The sequence below is a fragment of the Sphaeramia orbicularis genome, chromosome 9, assembly GCF_902148855.1.
Source record: "Sphaeramia orbicularis chromosome 9, fSphaOr1.1, whole genome shotgun sequence".
Taxonomy (NCBI): Eukaryota; Metazoa; Chordata; class Actinopteri; order Kurtiformes; family Apogonidae; genus Sphaeramia; species Sphaeramia orbicularis.
Window position 1 is genome coordinate 34,881,764 of NC_043965.1, and position 20,990 is coordinate 34,902,753.

At 37.1% G+C, this 20,990-nt stretch overlaps 2 protein-coding genes across 2 annotated transcripts; one reads left to right on the forward strand and one right to left on the reverse strand.

Moving 5' to 3' along the window:
• Positions 1–622: 622 nt before the first annotated feature.
• Positions 623–12,236, forward strand: mlec (malectin). Its single transcript, XM_030144099.1, has 6 exons — positions 623–812; positions 1,251–1,469; positions 2,656–2,834; positions 3,028–3,204; positions 6,458–6,515; positions 8,344–12,236. Exons 2-6 carry the CDS (start codon positions 1,268–1,270, stop codon positions 8,586–8,588), a joined length of 861 nt encoding a protein of 286 aa, XP_029999959.1. The 5' UTR covers positions 623–812; positions 1,251–1,267; the 3' UTR covers positions 8,589–12,236.
• A 5,183-nt stretch (positions 12,237–17,419) lies between these two features.
• On the reverse strand, positions 17,420–20,255 carry LOC115426118 (uncharacterized). Its single transcript, XM_030144097.1, has 3 exons — positions 19,011–20,255; positions 17,948–18,092; positions 17,420–17,867 (listed from the first exon to the last, which is right to left on the reverse strand). Exons 1-3 carry the CDS (start codon positions 19,408–19,410, stop codon positions 17,534–17,536), a joined length of 879 nt encoding a protein of 292 aa, XP_029999957.1. The 5' UTR covers positions 19,411–20,255; the 3' UTR covers positions 17,420–17,533.
• Between the last annotated feature and the right edge of the window lie 735 nt (positions 20,256–20,990).

The window sequence follows — 20,990 nt, forward strand, 5'->3', positions numbered from 1 at the left end:
CCGCATGAATAATTTTACTACGATTTAATATTTTTAAGCCCCCACAATGTCACCGTTATTTTAGTTTTCCCTCTCAGTATAAGTAACTGATGTTACTAGATTATGATATTTTAATGTTTTAAGTAATTCATGAACTAACCAGTGGTCGCATGAAATCATGGCAGGCAATTTATTAAGTAAAAGTGGCTTCTGCAAATCTGTAACATGTCTATTGTGTAGGGCAGCTTGCAATTTATCCATTTTATTTTATGTTTCTATTTATTTTTCTCATCATTCCTGTCTCGTAAGCTTTTTGTCCGCTTCCTAATTTGCCACACATGTGCAAAATGAGATATTAGTCTACTTGTGTGCGCCCATTTCCGTCATCTAATGTTGGAGCACAATGTTTTACAACCCTCAAAAGTTAGGCCTCTTAACAGGTTTACAAATGATTTACACTGTATTCAAAGTCCTTCTTTTTCCATAGTTATAGCAAAATCAGATGCAATTGGCCCATGTAGTGAAATGGTTTCGGAAACCTTAAGAGGGCAATGTGATTCGACAGAGGGTCTGTCAATCATCGGCCATGTGAAATTAAAGTTAGGTAGCACCATACCGCCTCCTGCAAACTGGCACCGCTGTAGCTAGCAGAGCTGAGTTGGGATGCACACATTGAATGAAAGTCAGTACAGCAGACTGGTCATCAGAAAGAATATCTGCACACAGTGGAGGTTTCACACAGTGTAAAGAACAGGGACCTGCTGTGGCTGTGTCAGCAGAGATAAGCTCACACACTGCCAAAAAAAAGCTGAAGATATTTGTGAAAGAGTGAGGTAAGACACATGAACGTTTGCCTGGCTCTCAGGGACCAAGTATTTCTGGTTAGACAGGTATGTTAGCTAGCTAGCCTAAGTGACAACGTTACACGCCGCTAATTTCTCATTATTATTAAATGTTTGCCTCGTTAGTACAAACGTGAAATAATGTGAAGTCGCTCATCTTAACCTGTATTACTCGTTTAATTTTACTGTCATTTTCTGAATCTATGGGCTTTTATGCTAACACTACTACCGGTATTGGCAACGTCAACGTTAGCCTTCTAGCTAACTTATAGGTATCATGTTGCATTACACCAAGACAAGCTGCTAGCTTTCTGTGCTAACAGACCTTAACCTGAGGTTAATATTACATGTGGAAGTGTGACTTCCATTCAAAAGCCCGGTCTCTGCTGCATGCAAACAGCCACCGATGTTGTGTGTGTCTGTGTGTAGGAGCAGGCAGTGTGGCAATGCAGCGGGTCACGGCACGGCTCGTCGCTGGGCTGGTCGCAGCGGTGCTGTCGCTGCTGGCAGAGCAGTGTTGGGCGGATGGCGGGGGCCCCAGCCTCGCTGAACGGGTTATTTGGGCTGTAAATGCCGGGGGAGAAGCTCATGTAGACGTGCACGGTATTCATTTCAAGAAGGACCCTCTAGAAGGAAAAATTGGTAAAGGTGAGTTGATGTGATCAGTGAGTCTGCTTGTCTTCCTGAGCTGCACTTGCAGAGTCTTAGTGAGAGTTAGATTGCGAGGGTAAAATGTGTTACTTAGAATAACTGACATTTCCAGCCGAAACCTCAGTATGGTGTAGCTTCCGCAAGTACCTACAAACTAATGAGGAGTCAGCACATAGGACTGCAGCTCCGCCCCTCTGTGCGTGTAGAGGAAGGAGGTGATGATATGATACAATCGAGTAGAGAAAAAAAATCTTGGCTGTATTTATGGGTTAGAGGTAAAGTAATTGTATCATGGTATCACCACTATGCCTTTAGGGCACTGTGTTGCAGCTAGTGTTAAAAAATAGAACTTGTGCAAGTGTGGCATTGATTTAAATTGATTATAGTTCAAGTCACCTTTCACTCATAATTAAGTATTTTTCAATGTTCATTCAATGTAATCTTTGACTTTCACTGTGCAGAATAGGGTTGTGTGATTTGGTGAAATGTCATTGTGCAATTCTTATAGACACTATTTCATCTAATAAATGGTATCAGGAGTCTACTTGTTTGGCTATCAAGGTCATTGTTACCGAATGCAGAATATCCCTTTAAAAAGAGGATATGTTCTTGTTTTGTCCACTAGTTCTGTATTAGCTTGTATCTATTGATAGCCATTTTACCTGGTCTACATACTAGATAGTTATGACCATGTACTGCACACACTTCACTGTCCAGAGACTGACTAGTTATTTCTTAAAAATATGTGTGGAATTCACATCAAAAAAGAGAAGGTAATTACTTCACATATGCACATTTTTTTATCCAACTTGCAGCTGTTTGCGATTATATAATTGCATTGACCAACTTTGCAATTGTGATTCAGTTAATTGTGCAGCTGTAGTGAAGAATGTTGTTTGTGCATTGTCTGACACTTGAGAGTTTTATCACATCCATTCATTCGTCAAGGGAGCCAGTTTTGAGATTAGAAGAGAATTTAGGAAAGCACAAAACATGTACTCTGCAGAGGCACTTCAGAAATGAACAATATTTAGACATTAAAAGTAAATGAGAGGATGTCACTTTCACATTTTTTTAACAATTTAATTAACATGTGCAGGGGATGATTAAGTTAGTAACATAGTTTTCTGTGTGTTGGTGTGAAATAGGTGTGTTCTGTATCTGATACTGTTTTCCTTTGTAGCATCTGATTATGGGGTGCGTCTGCCAATCCTGCGTTCCAGTCCAGAAGACCAAATTCTGTACCAGACAGAACGTTACAATGAGGACACTTTTGGATATGATATTCCCATTCGTGAGGAAGGAGATTATATATTAGTAATGAAGTATGCGGAAGTTTACTTCGCCCAATCACAACAAAAGGTATCAGAACCAATTAATTTGAGGTGTTTTTTATGTGTCATCTCCCTTGGTTTTGTTTAGTTTAAAAGTGAGGTATTATCATTTCTGACTTAGTTTCACTACATTTACTGGGTTCAGACAAAAGTCAGTATTGTGATGAAAGTAAGTCTGTGTAATTGTTGATCATCACTGATTTGGTTTTATCCTTCTGCAGGTGTTTGACGTTCGTCTAAATGGTCATGTAGTAGTAAAAGACTTGGATATCTTTGATCGAGTGGGCCACAGCACCGCTCATGATGAGATAGTCTCATTTTCTATTCGACGTGGCAAGCTCAGCGTGCAGGGAGAGGTGTCTACTTTCAATGGCAAGCTCACTGTGGAGTTTGTTAAGGTAAGCTGTGCTTTTTTTTTTCTCCAGTCAAATGGATGTGAAAAGTGAGCGTGACTCATTCAAATGTCATCTTTCTTCATTTGTTAAACCGTTCAACCTGGTCAGTGACATATTTTAAGAACACAATATGTGAATATGTTGGCTATGTAATCTAAGGTGCTGTGTTTTCATGATGCAATGTATGATTAGTAAAATTGATTGATGTTAAGTATTAAAGGTGTAAAAGTCATTTTGAGGTAGGGATATGGTTCTAAAAAAAATAGGCTTCTGTTATGGTTGGATGACATTTTAATAATGTGTAATTATACTTTTGTTTAAGAGGCCAATTCATGAATGAACCCTTTGAGTCAAATGTTATTCTATCACTGGCTTGTATCACAAAGCAGGATTAAGAGGTTAGCAAGGTAACTTCTGGTCTATCCTGGACTTTTAAGTATTGGTTTACTTCTTAACAGGCTGAATCTTATAACTTGCTCCTGCAAACATGGTGTAGAGCAGGTTACATTTGAGATGGCTTATCAAAATGTGTAAAATCACTGTCTACTACCCAGTCGATTTTAAAATGAGATGGAGTGGATGTCAGATTACAGATTTAAGAAAAAATAAGGGTGAAATATTTATTGACAAACTGTCTAAACACTTTGGTATTCTTTTGGTTAGCAAAACAATATAGAAACTTAAAACAGAGTTATGACAGCCTTTAAACTGGTCTGTAATATTTTACAGTTGGTAGATTAAAATTGTCACACATTAAACAATTTTTGAATCCTAAACCATTTTGAAATCAGGTTGTATGCACACCAAATGAAAATGTTTACAAATGATCTTTTTCCTAATCTCAAATCTGCACACACTGCAAGATTTGATAATGATGGTACATCACACACTACAGTGTAGGTGTCAAACATATGGTCCATGGGCCAAAACTGGCCCGCCAAAGGGTGTAATCCAGCCCATGGGATGAAGCTGTGAAATGCAAAAATGACACAGATGATATTAGTAATCAAAGGTGTCAAAATCATTTTAATTCAGAGGCCACATATAGCCCAATCATAATAACTTATAAACAACAAATTTTTTTCTTTGTTATAGTGCAAAAAAACTAAAATTACATGAAAATGTTTACATTTACAAACTATCTTTTCACAAAAAAATGTGAATAACATGAAGAAAATGTCAACAACTGGAATTGTCATAAGAGAAGTAAATGGAATTTTAACTGTTTTATTCCTGTTACTAAATGTTTTGTGTATTTGTAGATCCACTGTGATCTGTAAGTTGTAATGAACATGTTTAAATGATCAATTTAGGCATAATATTCTTAAATTTGCACTTATTGTTCTTAAGGCATTTCAGGTTGTTCATGTTATTCACATTTTTAAGGAAGCCTTGTAGATGTAAATATTTTCATAGTGTAACTTTTACTTAAATTTGACCTTTTTCACTATTTTACTGGTCTGGCCCACTTGAGATTATATTGGGCCATATGTGGCCCTTGAGCTAAAATGAGTTTGACACTTCTGCACTAGAGGATGTGATTAAGATTATAGGGCCTGATAGAGCAGCACCCTACATCACATCTTATGGGAATGTAGATGTAAGCAAAAATTGCTGTAGCAAAGCTTTAAAGTGGAGATCAAAACAGAAGAGTGAATACGGAAGTGGTTGCAAGGTCAACACACAAGCACTGAAGGTGATTATTTTTACAACACATTTAGTATCTGTCTGCAGTAGTATACTGGCTAGTGTTTGCTTCATTAGCCTGAAGTGCTAGAACTGTTACTGTTGCTTTATAACACCAGTCTTTCATTAGCAGTTATACTCCTGTTCAGAAACTACTTAAAATAATCCCAGTTCTCAATCCGAAATATAAAATCAGATCACCCTAAATCCTCCTTTACATCGCTGCCTTTTGCAATTACATAATTGTACAGGCGGTTAATCACTATATATTATAATTATAATTTGATTAATTGTGCAGCTCTGTGAGAAACACATTAATTTATTCAAGTACACAACTGTAATTATTGTCAGAGGTGCTTATGTCTTAATGATGTGACACTGATAAGAATACGAAGTTCTGCAGTCGTATATTGGCTTTAAATCCTTTAGTTACTGTTTGTTCTTCTGATGAGAAATATGCAGCCCTAGACGTGTCCATGTTTGTGATTGGTCACCTGGCACCAACTCCACCCTTTTTTATTTATGTGAATGTGCTCATAATTAGAGCCAGAAATGCTGGATTTACAAAGCAAATACAGCAAATGACCACAATGCCACTTATCATGACTGTGGTTGTTTGTGTTTGACAAACCTCAATCTTCTGAACTTGTTTTGTGATACATGCCCCTGATCTAGTAAGACTGTTGTCATGACTTAGTACAGCAAAGTGATCCATTTGGGGCTTATTCAAACATTACTTGTTAAATCGATGATACCTCAACATAATAAATAGCATGTCTGTTGTTGGCCAGCTGGACTGTGTTGACTATGCAAATAGACTATGCCAACTCTCCCACATCCACACAGCTGTTTGCCGTTTATCTTACCTGTTTGTTTATCATGCACAACAGCATGAAGTTTACTGCAAAACTCTTGTTTCTAAATCACTTGTGCCATGTTTTACTAATCCATATCTTATAAATATTTTGAAATTGCTCTGGAACAGATTAAGGACTGTGTTGTCTTGTTAATGTCACACACTGAATGAATAACGGACCCTCTACAGCGCACAGATGTACTGTTAATGTTTGATGGTTTTAGATTGTGTAGTTTTCTCTAAACAAGCAGTCTTGTTTGAAGTGATGAATTCATTTAGAGGCTATGGTACAGACAGAAGTAGGATTTTGGGGGTTTTTAGAGCATGTGGCTTTAGGCAAATTTTACAGGATGGCATACTTTAAATGTGGCCTCTTTCTTTTTAGATTTTTAGCTCACTGGCTCCATTGTTAGTCAGTGTTATCCAGACAATGAATCTGCAAAGTATTGGTTGCAGAGGTGTGGCTTTGTACTCAACAATTGAAATTCAGTTGAAATCCACCTGCTCTAAGTGTTCATCCCTGTATTATATGGAACCGGGTAAATTTATACAAAAAATATAACACTTCCTAAGATAAGGAAGATCTAACCATATAAAATGTGTTGCATAGTTAGACGTAGGGTTATTTTCTGTCTTGTCCCTCTTATTAATACAAATTTAACATTTGTTTAGAAGTGTCCCAGCCTTGTTGTGCTCATCTCTCATGTGTTTCAGGGATATTATGACAACCCCAAGGTCTGCGCTCTCTATGTAATGAAAGGAACATTAGAAGGTGAGTGTACATCGATTACTCTCTATGGATTAACTAATGTGGGGGGTTTTTCACAGCCAGTACTGATTACTAGTAATCAAGGAGATTGATGGCCCATATACATTTATAGTAAAAAGGAAAAGTTTTGTTCAAATGCCTTTTTAAGCGAGACTGTCAAATTAAATTAAGAGTTAGTTGTGTTGTTAAGTGTTAGTTAAGTTGTTAGTTTTCACATGAAAATGAATAACTACTGTAATACAAAGGAAATGTTCTTTTCTCATTTCAGTCTGTAAATCCCTCAGGCTGCTTAAATAGATCATATGTCCACATTGTGAAGCTGACATTTAAAACATTTTCTTCCATGTTTGTCACTTTTTTCACTCCTGTTGAGTTTGCATCTCTGAATTTTGTTTATAATTAGATTTTATGACAGTAGTAGAGCTTATGGTTGCCTTAGGTTGATGGAGGGCTTACATAATATCGATGTACAGTACTGTGCAAAAGTCCGAGGCCACCTTGAGCTTTGTTGTTTTTGCAGGGCTGAAATAAACATACATATTTATTTCTCATTCTCTTTCATTCAAATACAACAAGAAAATACAGGAAATATGCGCACAGCCTTAAAAGACACACAAAAACTGTAAGTAAATGTGTTCTAAAGCATAAAGTCACAATTTAGTGTGACCCCTGACCCTATGACAAGAAGCAGCACACACGCTCAGAATCATCTGAATGTTCAGTTCAGTATGTTGAATGATACTTGGTATAAAACATCAGAACATTAACCCTTTTAAAACTGCCATTATAACAGGACGCCTAGGTGTCTCCATGTTTTCTTTGCAGTAAGTGTCAGAAAATGTCTTTTTTGTCAACACTTTTGTTTTCAGGAAGAACTTAACTTTCAATATCTGACCATTACTCATCATTATTATAAATAATAAATGCTTAAAACAGTGTTTTTTAGTAAAAAAAAAAGAAAAAGAAAAAAAGGACTTGAAGTTTTTAGCATATTTATTATCAGAAACAACTGTAAATGTCCATAACGCAACTTTTTGAGATCACAGAAATAAACTTTCAATTATTTTACATCTGCTTTTTGGTCTTGAACATTCAGTATCCATATTATGGCCTCATATTTTTGGTATTTCCAGGTGTTTTATTTAGCCTGTGTGGAAGTCTCTGAAACGGTTCCTTTCTGCTTGTAATGGAGTCCCACATTGCTGTTATAAAGTGTTATATAGTGCCAGAAAGCTCAGGATATCAGCTTTCTGATGCCATTTGAATTTTGTGGATAGCGCAAACAGTTCAGTAGTTAGAGTAATTTGAATTCTGTGTAGTGCTAAATGCAGCACTGGAGAGACTGCTGTTGTTAAAGGGTTAATGCAATAAATGTCATTGTCTGAACAAAAGAGTTAAAGGTATATTAAGTGCAAAGGGAGGTCACACTAAATACCACCACTCTGGTTTATAGAAGCTGTTTTTTCCCCTGAAACTTTTGTTTTTGCTGTTGTACATACTTCACTGTATTTTAATACAGAGACTGAGAAATACATATGTGTGATGATTATAACTTTACTAAACCAACAAACCTAATGTTGGCCTGAGACTTTTGCACATTTCTGTACATTATTGTAGTGTTCACAAAATGGCTTATTAGCTTAAGTTTTCTGAGTACTTGATGTGAATATGGAAATAACAATTAAAAACTGACAAATGGCTAAATAATGAAACCCATTTCTGTTCATGGTCATGAAATGTAAATTAACAGTCCGATGCAGGAAACCTGATCACAGTGAATCCCAGCAGTTTCCATTGTAACATTTTTTTCATGTTTGTTTCCATATCACAGACGTACCAAAACTTCAGCCTCACCCTGGTTTAGAAAAGCATGAGGAGGAGGAGGAAGAAGAGGAGGAGAGTGAGGGAGGCGAGGAAGGTGGGAAGAAAAAGCTTCCTACAGGTTCTAAGTACAGGGTCCAGTCAGGCCCCCGAACACCAAACCCATACGCAGCCGACAACAGCAGCCTAATGTTCCCAATCCTTGTGGCTTTCGGGGTGTTCATCCCCACGCTGTTCTGCCTATGTCGGCTGTAAGAGGACACTAGCTACCATGGAGACGTCTGGAGGACAAAATAATACGTGAGACTATGAAGAGAGAGGGGGAGAGCGAAAGGGGAAGGGGTCAAAGTGACAAAAGCAGCACAGGTAAAAGCATACACACAGGAGAAGCCGGCGGATTAAAGCAAATCATAACGACTGAAGACAAAAAAAAAACAGACAATAACTTTTTTGGAAAGCCACTGCATTGTGAGGTAGAAGCTGCTGCCGTTGAGGAAAAAGAAAAGGAGATGTAGGAAGCGTATGCTGCGTGCTCCTTTGTGAATGTGTTTTGCATCCACCTCTGCTGACCCTTTTTGAACAATGTTGGTAATTTTTTCCACTTGGCAGGATTTACAGATGCCAGCCCATTTCAGCAGCTAACGGATGCTCAGGAGTGATTCGTCTGGGCCCATTTTATAAACAAAACATAGTTGCTTTTGTACTGGGTGTAGCAAGGAACCACACTTACATTAACACTCCTGCTCAGCATCTGGTCAGACATGTTAACCTTAAAATTGGATGAAAATGATGCTGCTTAGAAAAGAAATCGGATAGTTAGTGGGAATGCCAGTAAAAGAGGCTCCTAGGTTGTTGTTTTTTTTTCCCTGTTTGTTGCATTTTTGTGTCTTTCAACTCTGATCTAGTTAGTCCTACATCATTGACGTGCCATCATTGATTTCCATAAGATGCTGAAAGAAGAATGATATTGCTATTGATCCAACCTTTCAGCTGACATGTTTCCTTGTCAGCTGACTGCTCGCCTTTACAGACACATAGGTTGGATTTTGCAAATTTGCTATTGACGTGGTAATTTGTTTCACCGAATACGGATTCAGGACCTCTAGTGTCCTCAGCTTTTACAAAATCCAAATCCTAATGGGATTTATGTTTCTGGTCAAAAGACATTGATGAATGCATCTAGTGAAAGGCAAAGTTTATGCTGACGTTTGGTCAAAGCTCAAGTTAGTATCATTACATTACTACATTTTATGTTCTTTTTAGCTTTTATATTCATTTGTTACACCTGCCTTTTGTCTCACCAAAGAGCTACTCTTAAAAAAAAAAAAAAAAAAAAAAAAAAAAAGAAAGGAAATTGCCTGTTTAATTTGACGAACAGTGTATTTGGACCTCTGAGAGAATTGGTGTAAAGGAATAAGGGTTTTTGCCTTTTTATATCTGTAGCTATACTGGGGGAAACTTGCGATTGTTTTTTTTCTTACATGGCTTTTTGTCATAAATCTATGTTTCTAATTTAAAAACGATGATTTTACTCTCTCCTGGCCATGAATTTCTGTACTTCTGTTGTTTTAAACTGAGGGAACAGGCTGCTGCAGCTCAGTGTTAATATAATAAATCATAAGAATCTGTGCCAGGTAATTTTTTCATACATCCACCAAATTTCTCTCTACTTACCACAAGTTCATCCACCTGCAGCAAGAGATAAGAAAGCACAACGTTTCTGTCGATAAGAAAACAAAAGTTTACTCAACTTGTTAACTTTCACTCAGCCTTTTCACAGTTGTTGTCTTAAAATGTTAGTCTGTTTTTTGTTTCTGTCAGTGCCATTAAGCTAATCGATCAAGCCAACTGGGAAAAAAAAATGTAATGTTTGAGCCTTTTTTATTTTTTTGTCCACATTGACTGTGTTTTAATTTGAAGTCTTGGCCTTTGGATAATTATATCCCTTTTTTATTTCAATGAGAATGAAATGAAAAGCAGCTTTATTCTCATTATTAGTTGAGTCGTGCTGTGAACCTTCCTATGTATGTATCTTGTTACCTCCCTTAGGTGCTCAGTTCTGCTCCAAGGACGGTTTTGTAACTTTGCCTGTTTCACTAATGCGTCTTAAATGTCTCCCCAACCCCCTACCAGTATCGCTCTTACCATAGGCAATACTTGGAAAACGGTTAAAAAGTCAGGGTTTGTGTCTCTTTTCTCACTTCTTGATTCTCTTTCCTATTTCTGATTGAGCTAAAAGTTAGTGCCAGAAGATTTTTTGATCTGTAGTCGGCAGTTTGGGGGATATTTGTTGTTTTTATTTAAGACATATAAGCACCTTCTTTCCTCCTGAAAAGATGCAACAACTTGATTTGATTCAGCACCAAAGTCATCATGTTCTGTTCCTTTTCAAGTCTACACAGTCGCGTGTGTATATAAGGTACAAGATCACACTTTTTTATTGTGTGACAACTGTTGTTCTCATCACTTTTGTGTTGTAGTTGAGGTGTTAGGGTTTATAAATTTTTTTGTGAGGACTGTGGCCTTTCTTCTGGGGAGGAACGGTTGTCGGTACAGAGTTTAAATTAAAAAAAATAAATAAATAAATCAACAGGCAGCCAGATGAACTGTCTGTAAGTCAAATAAATGAGATTATTTCTGAAAATGTGGGATCTTCCATTCTATTATATATAATTTAAATCAGAGTGGGGCTGATCTGGAGATATTTTATAATCTGCTTGGATTTGTATGTTTGTGTTTTTTTTTCTCCTCAGGATCTGTTTTGTTTGAATTTTTAACGTGATATTTTATTGGTGTGACCTTTTGCACTGCCTCATGTATTTTAAAATCATGTCATTTTTTTGTGTGTTTGTCTTTGTTGCCTTGAATTATTGAATACATTGTGCTTTACCATCATCCGCCTTGAGGTCACTCTTCTGTTGGCTTGTGTCAAAAAAATGTCTTCTCGGAACATCCTTCCTTCCCTCCCACTCCCACCTTCCTTTTTCTTTTTTAACTCATGTTTCAAGGCTAGATTTTCATTCCACATAAGCAGCTAGTGTTAGGAGTTTGTGTCTGTCAGCAGATTACATCCTGAGTCTGCTGTTAACCTCAGCTTTTCTAGGAGCAAAGCCAGTCACAAAAACTATGAAAGACATTGTAAGAACTGTGTAAAATTCATGTCCAGAAAACAGTCTCATGTATTAAGCTCCTTACCAGCCTTTTTGTCAGACATGTAATTGCCAGTTCACCTCACAATTTTCTGAAACTAGAGTGGAATGAAGGTCTCGTCTCAGAGTTAAGTTTCCATTTTGTTTTGTTTTTTTTTCCACAAGAACCAAAGAAGTGCTGTCATTCCATCCACATTCTAATGGTGTTCTTTAAATGACAATTAAGGTTCTTTATTTCTCCATCCTTTCTTTGCTTGTGTGGTAAAGCAGGGGAAGCAAACGTGTCATGTTTTGTAATTATACTTGTCACCACTGATTATTCCCCTCCCACAAAATCCAATCTATTCTAAGTCTTTTCAGTGTCACCCAGAAAGAGTCATTTTAATTAATGTTAGATTTTTTTTTGCCTGATGCTATCTCCTTTTCCTCACTCTCAAAGTAAACACAAAAGATCAATTCGACCTAATTTGAACAGAAGAACATCGGCCGACTTTTCCACCGGTCTACAGACCAATAAAACAGGCCTGCCATCGATCACTCTGTGCGAGTGCGTGAAACAGTGAGTGTGTGCTTCATTTGATTAAAGAATATTACTGTATGACATCGATGCTCTTCTGAGGGCTACAGGCAGCAGCAGGTGGACTGAGAAATGTATTCAAGACCCCTGAACTTACTCAGATGTGGCATATATCTGCTAAATGGCAAATTCTGATAAATGCTGTCTCTTTTTAATAAATGTGCTATTTTATCAGAACGTGTTGCTGTTGTTTTTGTTAATGACTCCAACATGCCTGATAAAGTCTGTTCATTTGCTTAAGTCAGTGCTTGTAACCTGGGCCCAGGGAGCAGAGGTCAGAGACTTGAAACTTGACCTTAAGTCACTATTTTTACGACTTGAAACTTAACTAACACTGAGGAAAGGCTTGACTTAATATTCACCAACCTACACTTGACTTAGGCTTGAGGCAGATGATTTGACAAATCATCCTACACATAAAAAATGTTTAAGTAGTTTTTTAGGAACCCCATTAGCTATAGAAAGGCTGAAGCTATTCCACCTGGAGTCCAATACATATTAATCAGTGTACAGCACATTGAGGTAAAAAAGTAATAAACAATCTACAGGGTCTTGGAGGTCTTAAAAAGCATGGAATTTTGAAACGCTGTTTTCCACACCTTGAAAAGTCTGGAGTTTTGTGTGAAAGTCTTAATGTATGGAAAAAAAGTTTTATCTCATAGTCTATTTTTAGAGTATGCTCAAAGGCACATAATCTTGTAAGACAAGAAATACATGAGGAAAGCATACTTGATATGATTTCACTAACCGGTCGGAACCAGAATGATTCTAGTAAAACTTGCTTTTGTGATATCCATACACTTCTGTGATTTTCATGTTTTGAAAATGTTTCTGTCAGTAAAACATAATTTACTGTGAATTATATAATTTATACATTTATTAAAGTTAACTCTTCTACTACACACAACAGGTACAATCTCAACCAAAAAAGTAGGCACGCAAGTATATACATAAAGTCAAGAGCCAATCCAATCCAACTTTATTTGTAAAGCACTTTAAAAACACTGCAGTGGACCAAAGTGCTGTACAGAAGAATAATTAAAAACAAAATAGAAGAATAAAATACAGAATAAATTTAAAGACATAGAAACTGTACAAAAAAAAAGAAAAAAGTGCTATACAGGAAAATAAATAAAACCCAAATAAAAAAAGAAAATACAGGATAGATTAAAAAGCCATACAAGTAAAAACAACAAAATAAATAAATAAAATAGATAAATAAGAACAATAAACCACTACCAAATAAAAACAATAGAATAAAGATCATACCTTCAAACATCTCACATGGTTTCAAAAGCCAAGGAGAAAAAATGGGTTTTAAGAAGATCTTTTAAAAATGTCTGGAACTTTTATTTGGATAAACAGCAAATACCCTGAGTATAACTAACACTTTTAACTGAGATGTTATAGTTATAAAAGCACAAAGTTCAGATCCCTTTGTCATAAATGTCTTAAGTACATGAACTCATGTCACATAAAGCTGCTAAATTAACCAGAATGAAGTGTACGTGTCTATAAATTCAGCGATTCAGCCCAACGTGTGGAGGTTGCATCACCTTCAAACTCCCAGCACATCAAACAGTCACCACTAGGTAAATATTTCAGTAGTGTCAACCTTATCCTGAGCATATTTCTTCAAAATATTCTTTATGTACTTACGTGTTATGGCCTCCAAAATGTTCCATGTGTTTAGTGTATTTTATTTCATCAGTATCCATTTAGAAGGTACAGTTTGACTGAGTATAAAAGTTCTGTAACCGGTGGCTTGTTCAGTGTATCAGGTTTAATTCCACTGGTCAACATTGGTTTTGCTACTGGCAGAAAAACACCTGACTTTACTAAAATTGGTTACACATATTCCAAACCTGTGAATCAGAATTTCTCTAGCCATTAGCAGTATAACACCCCAGAGTTGTAGTTCTACAAATTCAAAGTGGGTCAAATTTAGATTGATTTCAATACCTGAATGAAACATTTGGTGCAGTCCAAAGTCATGTAAAGCTGGAAGCAGGACCCCAGACTGGAAAAGTCAGAGATGAGATCTGGTTTGTAATACATGCCTCAACTTCTCATATTTAAGAGGTTATGAAAAGTTTGCATGACTTTAGCAGACACTTGATTTTCTTGCTTTTCAAAACAGGAAATTAAGATTTTGCTCGAGACTGAAAGATTAAAACCAGAGACTGACTTGTTCCTCGTACATGTGTGCTTTACTTCCACTTTTGCTGGAGATCAGGAGATTACAACTCTATCTGACTGTATAGCATTTAGATTTTTCTGACAAGGACAAGTGCACATAAAGCTCTAAATTAAAGTTTTATTCACTGTCTTACATGCATCTGTTGAATACATTTGAAGGTGAGAACATCAGCCAAAAATACAGACCAGAATAAATTTTGTTGTATTTAAACACAACCACTAGTCATTAACACTGTTTTATTGGTGTTAAGGAAACAGTATTTATAGCACAGGTGTCAAACATGCGGCCCGGGGGCCAAATCCGGCCCGCCAAAGGGTCCAGTCCGGCCCTGAGGATGAATTTGTAAAATGCAAAAATTACACTAAAATATTATCAATCCTTTTAGTTCAGGTTCCGCATTCAGACCAATTCAATCTCCAGTGGGCAGGACCACTAAAATATGATCATAATAACATATAAATAATGACAACTTTGAATGTTTATCTTTGTAAAGGTAAATATTTTCATGTATTTACACTAAAACAAAGTATAATTTTGCAAAAAATGTGAATAACCTGAAATGTCTTAAGAGAAGTAAGTACAGTTTTAACAATATTCTGCCTGTTACTCAATGTTTTGTGTATTTGTAGATCCACTGTGATCTGGACGTTATAATGCACATGTGTAAATGATAAACTGAGGCAGAATATTGTTAAAATTATACTTATTTTTTCAGTTTGTTCATGTTATTCACATCTTTTGAAAGGATAGTTTGGAGATGTAAACCTTTTCATAATGTAAATTAACTTTTTTCACTCTAAAACAGAGAAAATTTTGGAGTTGACCTTATTTATATATTATTATGTTATTATTTTGCTGGTCCGGCCCGCTGTAGATCAAATTTGGCTGAATCTGGCCCCTGAACGAAAATGAGTTTGACACCCCTGATCTATAGGCTTTTATTTACATGTAATAAAAATATTTCATACTTCAGAAAAATTATGGGATTTAACTATCTTTACTCTCAGGCTCTCTACATAAGTACACACTTGAGGCACCATTTAATGCTGCTTAATTTTTCTGCTTAATTTTGTAGTTTTTAACTCCACTACCTTTGTCTGGCACCTTTAGTTACTTTCCTTATTTCAACTATTTGTCTCTTTTCCTGTCCAATGAAACTGTGAATGTCCAAATGTGTTGATTTTGAGTGTTGAAGCTGAAAACAGAAGATTTATTCAGTGTAAACTACAGTACATTTCTTCGAAACTGCTGATTTTAAATGTCAAATGCTAAACTGAAAGTGTTCATGAGTCAAATAAGCTCTTGGACTTGATGGAAAATGCTTTGAGATCAGATCTGGTTCTCCTAAACTTATGAAAAATGGACTCTAGAGATATGTGCTTCTCACTGGACAGGGAAGCTACAAATAATATTATAGAATATGATGCATTGCTGTAGGTTAACCTTCCAAAAGCATAGAAAATTAGATCGTTGAACATCTACAGCTATAGTATGAACCCAAAAATATTAAATATGACAGTCAAACACCACAGGGATCACTTTACTGCACAATAGATACTGTAACTTTTCATAGTTTTGTACATTTTGCTGATTATACATATATACTGTTACATAATTAAGGTATTTAATGTCTAACTTTTACTTGAAATAGAGAATATTCCCCATATACTGTTAGACTTGAGGACTTCCTCCTCCTCTGACCAATGAAGGTTAGCATTTTTTAATAAATCCACTGTAATGGTACTCATATGAAAGCAAACATTGGCATTCAAACACAGAGCTGCTATGTTTTATCGAAACAGCCAAGGACATTTATGTGTGAAGTAGTTTATGGGCACCGTCTGAAGCAAACACTGCAGATAATAAATCAACTGATGGTCAAAGGGTTCAACATGATGCTGTCACACTTTAGAAGCTCATATTATGAACATAATTTCTTGTTTATGGGTTTATGAAATATTACACATTAACCCATGAAATATGAGAACCTAAATCAAGAGTTTTGTTTTGTTTTATTTTTCTGAGTGTTTCTACTCCTCTTTAGGCATGAAAAAAATGGAAAAAATTTTATGAACCTAATTTTCATGGAGTTCCAAAAATGTCCACTCAGCTGGACACCATGCGTTTAATTTCAGAAGCAAAGAAACATGTATTTACTGATATACTGCATCAAAACTAGGAAATAGAAACATGTTTAATGCTGCTAATCTGATGTTTTCTCACATTTTAACATACCTGCATGGAGATAATATGCAAAAAAAACCAAAACTTTACAATCTAATAAAAATTACCAATTTTTTACACTCAAACATGTTACTGCAGATCAGGTTTATCTAGAACAGCAAATTTACAGTAATGGTATGAATTACAGTGTATGGGATGATGCATAAGTGTTCAATGTGTTGGCTGATGTGGAACTAAAACAACAAAATCCATGAGAGAACACCTTTGAACAGCTGTCCACTGTAGTGACCACTATGCATGAAAGGGTTAAAGTTCAAGAAAGTAAGGACAATATTGCAAATGAAATGTAGAAAGTTGCAAATGGCCAACCAAGAACATTACCGGTGGGGGTCTAAGTATTTTTAACCATAAAATAGGGAGTCTGTAGGAAAAGTTAGGGAAATAGTGATTTAAGGTGTACATTTAGTACACTAAGAGGTTATAAAAAAAAAAAAAGAAAAAACACTGTTCCAGCAAATCCGCAGCATCCATAGTGAGAAGTCTCTCAGATTATGTAACTTTACACACAGTTCAACACCTGTGACTTTACTGAAGCCCCACAGTCTGACTGTATTTCCTGAGAAATTATCTGAACAGTCACGTGTAAGTTTAGTGGCATCACAGCACATGTACAGGCCTTTTGTTTGTCCAGGTGTTGTTTTTTTCCGCCATTTTCAACCAACTGTGAAAACCTCTCAAAATAGAACATTATATCTTAAAGGTGTCTGGGCTGAAAGAGGAACACAGCTGAACAAAGTGGACTGACAGAAGTGACCACACACCGTAGCATTTGTCATGAGCCATAGTTAATTTGAGATTTAATAACCAAAGAGTGACTCCATAAACATACAGTAAGATATTCACAATTTACACATTAATACATATATATATATATATATTACAAAACATAACATTCATAAATTAATAGATTTGACATTGAAGTGCATGTTTTTAGTGTTGTGTTTGTGCTCCTCCTGAGCTGGCTGGAATATACGCATATGAAATGTTTCTTTTACTTCCCAGCAGTAAACAGTCTGATCTCAGTCTGACTTTATTTGTAGTACAGCGCTATGAAAGGGGTGTGTGAGAGGTGAACACCGCTGGATCTGCAGGACACCCCTGATCCAGCCTGACTGCAGTCCAACACCAAACCCAGCTCCAGCACATTATGCATCCCATCCCCCGCCACATCACCGTCAGTGTCCTGCAGAGCGTGAGGCTTTTCTCTTAATGGAGCCCCTCTTGGAGACAACGCCACCCGCCGCATGTTCACCAAGCTGGGACCCCAAGAAGTGGCCCCTCCTGCAGCTTCTTGCAGACTCTTGAAAAGGAACTGCAGATCCACTCTCAGCTCCAAAGTGTTACCCCGTGTCCATGAACTGTATCTGAGGAGACGAGGCAGAATGATTAGTCTCCAAGAGGCCATCAGTGCTGCCTTTGTTTGAAGAAAAATTTGACTTCTTACCTCGTAGGAAGGTTGCGTTTTGCCAGGGATGGAAGCACAGGACGTATGTTAACATGCTGTGGATTTGAAAGCTGGAGGTGAAGCTCAGCACTCACAATTGTCAACAATGAAATGTCCCTGGAGAGAAGGAACTCCACACCTGTATCTGAAGAGAAGGAAAAGGAGGGTTAATCAGAATCACACTATAAGATAACATGGACGTTTTAATGTCAGAGCAGCACATGCACTTGTATCTAGCTCCAGTTTGATAAACTCCAGAGATCTCCACCACTGAAGTGATGTTTTCACTCCCAGTTCTGTGTTAATCTATCAGCAGGATATCTCAACAACTCTTGGAGGAGACATTAAGCCAGCTAAGACTCATTTGTATGCAGATAACATGGCCCTCTATACAGCTGCATAATCAAGCCATTAATGTTCTGTGACCTGCTTTTTTCAGCAAATCAGCTGGCACCACTGCAGTTTAGGATTAGATGTGAATGCAAAGAAATGGCATGTGGTGTTTACCAGGGAACATGCATAATGTCACTGTTTAAGACAGAGGGTGGAGATTACATATTGATATGTTTGTGTAAGCTGTTTATTTTACAGCTTAAGTTTGAAGGGAATACTTATTTTCTTTATGTAAATGTGTAGTTGTATTAACTGCACAGCTACAATAGACACTTTCATATATTTATTTAAGTCTAGTTTATTTTTTTAACTATTGATGTGATGGATATGAAGGAACTTTTTTATTCTTCATAGGTTTTTCCATTGTGTTGCTAATAATGTATAAATATAATTCTGACTGTCTTGTGCGTTGTTACTGTGGTAATAATTCATGGGGGTTCTAAATAATGCATTGAGAATCGGTTATGTCATCAGTGCACATTATTGGCCTCCACTGGGTTCATGTACATCTATGTTTTCATAAGCACTACCTTCTCCTAAGAGGTGTTCACAGTCTAAGCCAAAGCTGCAGAGCTTCAGATTAATCACATTTGACTTTAAGGAACTTTCTCTAAAAACAACTGCTTGGCATTGCAGCAGAATGTCTTTCAGTTGATTCTCCTTCACTTACCTCCCCTCATGCGCCCTTGAATTCCCTTTACGCTCCTGCAGTTAATTCTTTGCTGACAGCAGTGGTAAACCCTTCGGACAAAGTTGAAAAGGGATTTTCCAGGAAAAACCAATCCATGCGAGACACCCGGAGAAAAAGGTCGAATCCGGAGGTGGATCGGAGTCGCATCATCCTGAGGAGCGTGTGCGTGGTCCAGCCAGGGCGCACTGAGCTGTGCGCACCGCTCCAGATGCGTCTCCGTGATCTCGCGCCTCCACCGCTTCAACACGTCTGTGCCTAAAGTTGGTTTATTGGCTTCCTCTTGTGTAGTCCTCAGTGACATGAGTCGGCCATACACTGCAATGTCACTTGTCATAACCGAGAGAAGAAATAAAGCAATCCAAACGTGTGGGGAAGACATGGTGATGGTTCCAATCCCTGCTCAGTGGAACCTCGCCAGTGAATGAAAGGCAGCTTCTCTTCATCCGCTGCGTATTTAAGCCCACCGACAATGGGGACATCTTCCCACTTAGAATTTGAATCCTGACCCTCCTCACAGACCCTGCCCCTCTTTTTTTGTCCATGCCCTTAACCACCCATTTACCCCCCACGGCATTCTTTTAATGCGCCTGCATAATGAGGCGCCCCGAAGAGCGCCAGCCTCACCTTTTCACATTCAGCTACTTAACTAATGACTCTAATTACACCATGTTTGGACCATCAAGAACCACCTTATGTAGGAGGTGTAGCCTATGGCACCCGCACATTCTGACAGAACATGAAAAATAAGATTTTATGAGCATGGGTTTGACTTCAACAGCCTCGGGGAAAGGAGGCATTAAGCTTTTGGTGGGAAACAACGGGGTCACATGGGGGCCGTGGATGGCCCTAATAAGGCCACGGCCCCTGTGGTCTAAACAAGCACTTACAAACCTAGCTCACATAAGACTCAACTCTGAGAGGATCATGTATTCATTTAATACATCAGAGGACAGTGATTCACTACAACTAAACATTCAAAGGGAGGCAATCTTGCACCATGTGAATGAAAGCACACTAGATGTAGTCACCAAATATTTAAATACTTTTTACTAGTTGATTTGATATAAATACACTTTAGTCTCAGATACCTTTTAATAGTATGTGCAGTGAAAGCAAAGCTGTGCTTTTAAGCTTAATTTTGCACTATTTAGTATTAAAAGAATAAATATATGAGGCAATACATTCACAGGACTAGACTGAACGGAAAGTATATGAAAGACTAAAACAGGGGTGTCAAACTCATTTTAGTTCAGGGGCCACATTCAGCCCAATTTGATCTCAAGTGGGCTGGACCAGTGAAATAATAACAGTGAAAAAAGTAAAATTAAATTATGATCAGGTTTATATCTACAAAGTTTCCTTAAAAATCTGAATAACATGAACAACTTGAATTGTCTTAAGAAAAACAAGCACAATTTTAACAATATTATGCCTCGGTTTATCAGTTTATCATTTACACGTGCATTACAATCACATAAAACATTTAGTAACAGGCAGAATATTGGTAAAATTGCGTCTACTTTTCTTTAGACATTTCCATTTGTTCAGGTTATTCACATTTTTTGTAAAAGTAGAGTTTGGTAATGTAAACATTTTCAAGTAATTTTACTTTTTTACACCAAAAAAACAAAGAGAAAATTTGGGGTTGTCATTATGTATAGGTTATTATGACAATATTTTACTGATCTGACCCACCTGAAATCTAACTGTATAACTGTAACTCTAATCGGACTGTATATGTCTGTATGTGGAACCTGAATTAAAATGATTTTGACACTACTGATTGTTTATATCTTCAGTGCAATTTTTGCATTTCACAAATTCATCCCGCGGGCCGGATTGGACCCTTTGACAGGCTGGATTTGGCCCCCGGGCCGCATGTTTGACACCTGTGGACTAAAATGTGTGCACAAGAGCTTTTACAGATGGCATATGTGTGCCTCTGCTTCAACAATGTTA

Coding starts and splice junctions, on each gene's coding strand:
- mlec (XM_030144099.1), top strand. CDS start 1,268: ATGCAGCGGGTCACGGCACGGCTCGTCGCTGGGCTGGTCGCAGCGGTG. Junction 1,470..2,655: donor AGAAGGAAAAATTGGTAAAG/GTGAGTTGATGT, acceptor TTTCCTTTGTAG/CATCTGATTATGGGGTGCGT. Junction 2,835..3,027: donor TCGCCCAATCACAACAAAAG/GTATCAGAACCA, acceptor ATCCTTCTGCAG/GTGTTTGACGTTCGTCTAAA.
- LOC115426118 (XM_030144097.1), bottom strand. CDS start 19,410: ATGTCTTCCCCACACGTTTGGATTGCTTTATTTCTTCTCTCGGTTATG. Junction 18,093..19,010: donor TCAAGGGCGCATGAGGGGAG/GTAAGTGAAGGA, acceptor CCTTCTCTTCAG/ATACAGGTGTGGAGTTCCTT. Junction 17,868..17,947: donor AAACGCAACCTTCCTACGAG/GTAAGAAGTCAA, acceptor TCGTCTCCTCAG/ATACAGTTCATGGACACGGG.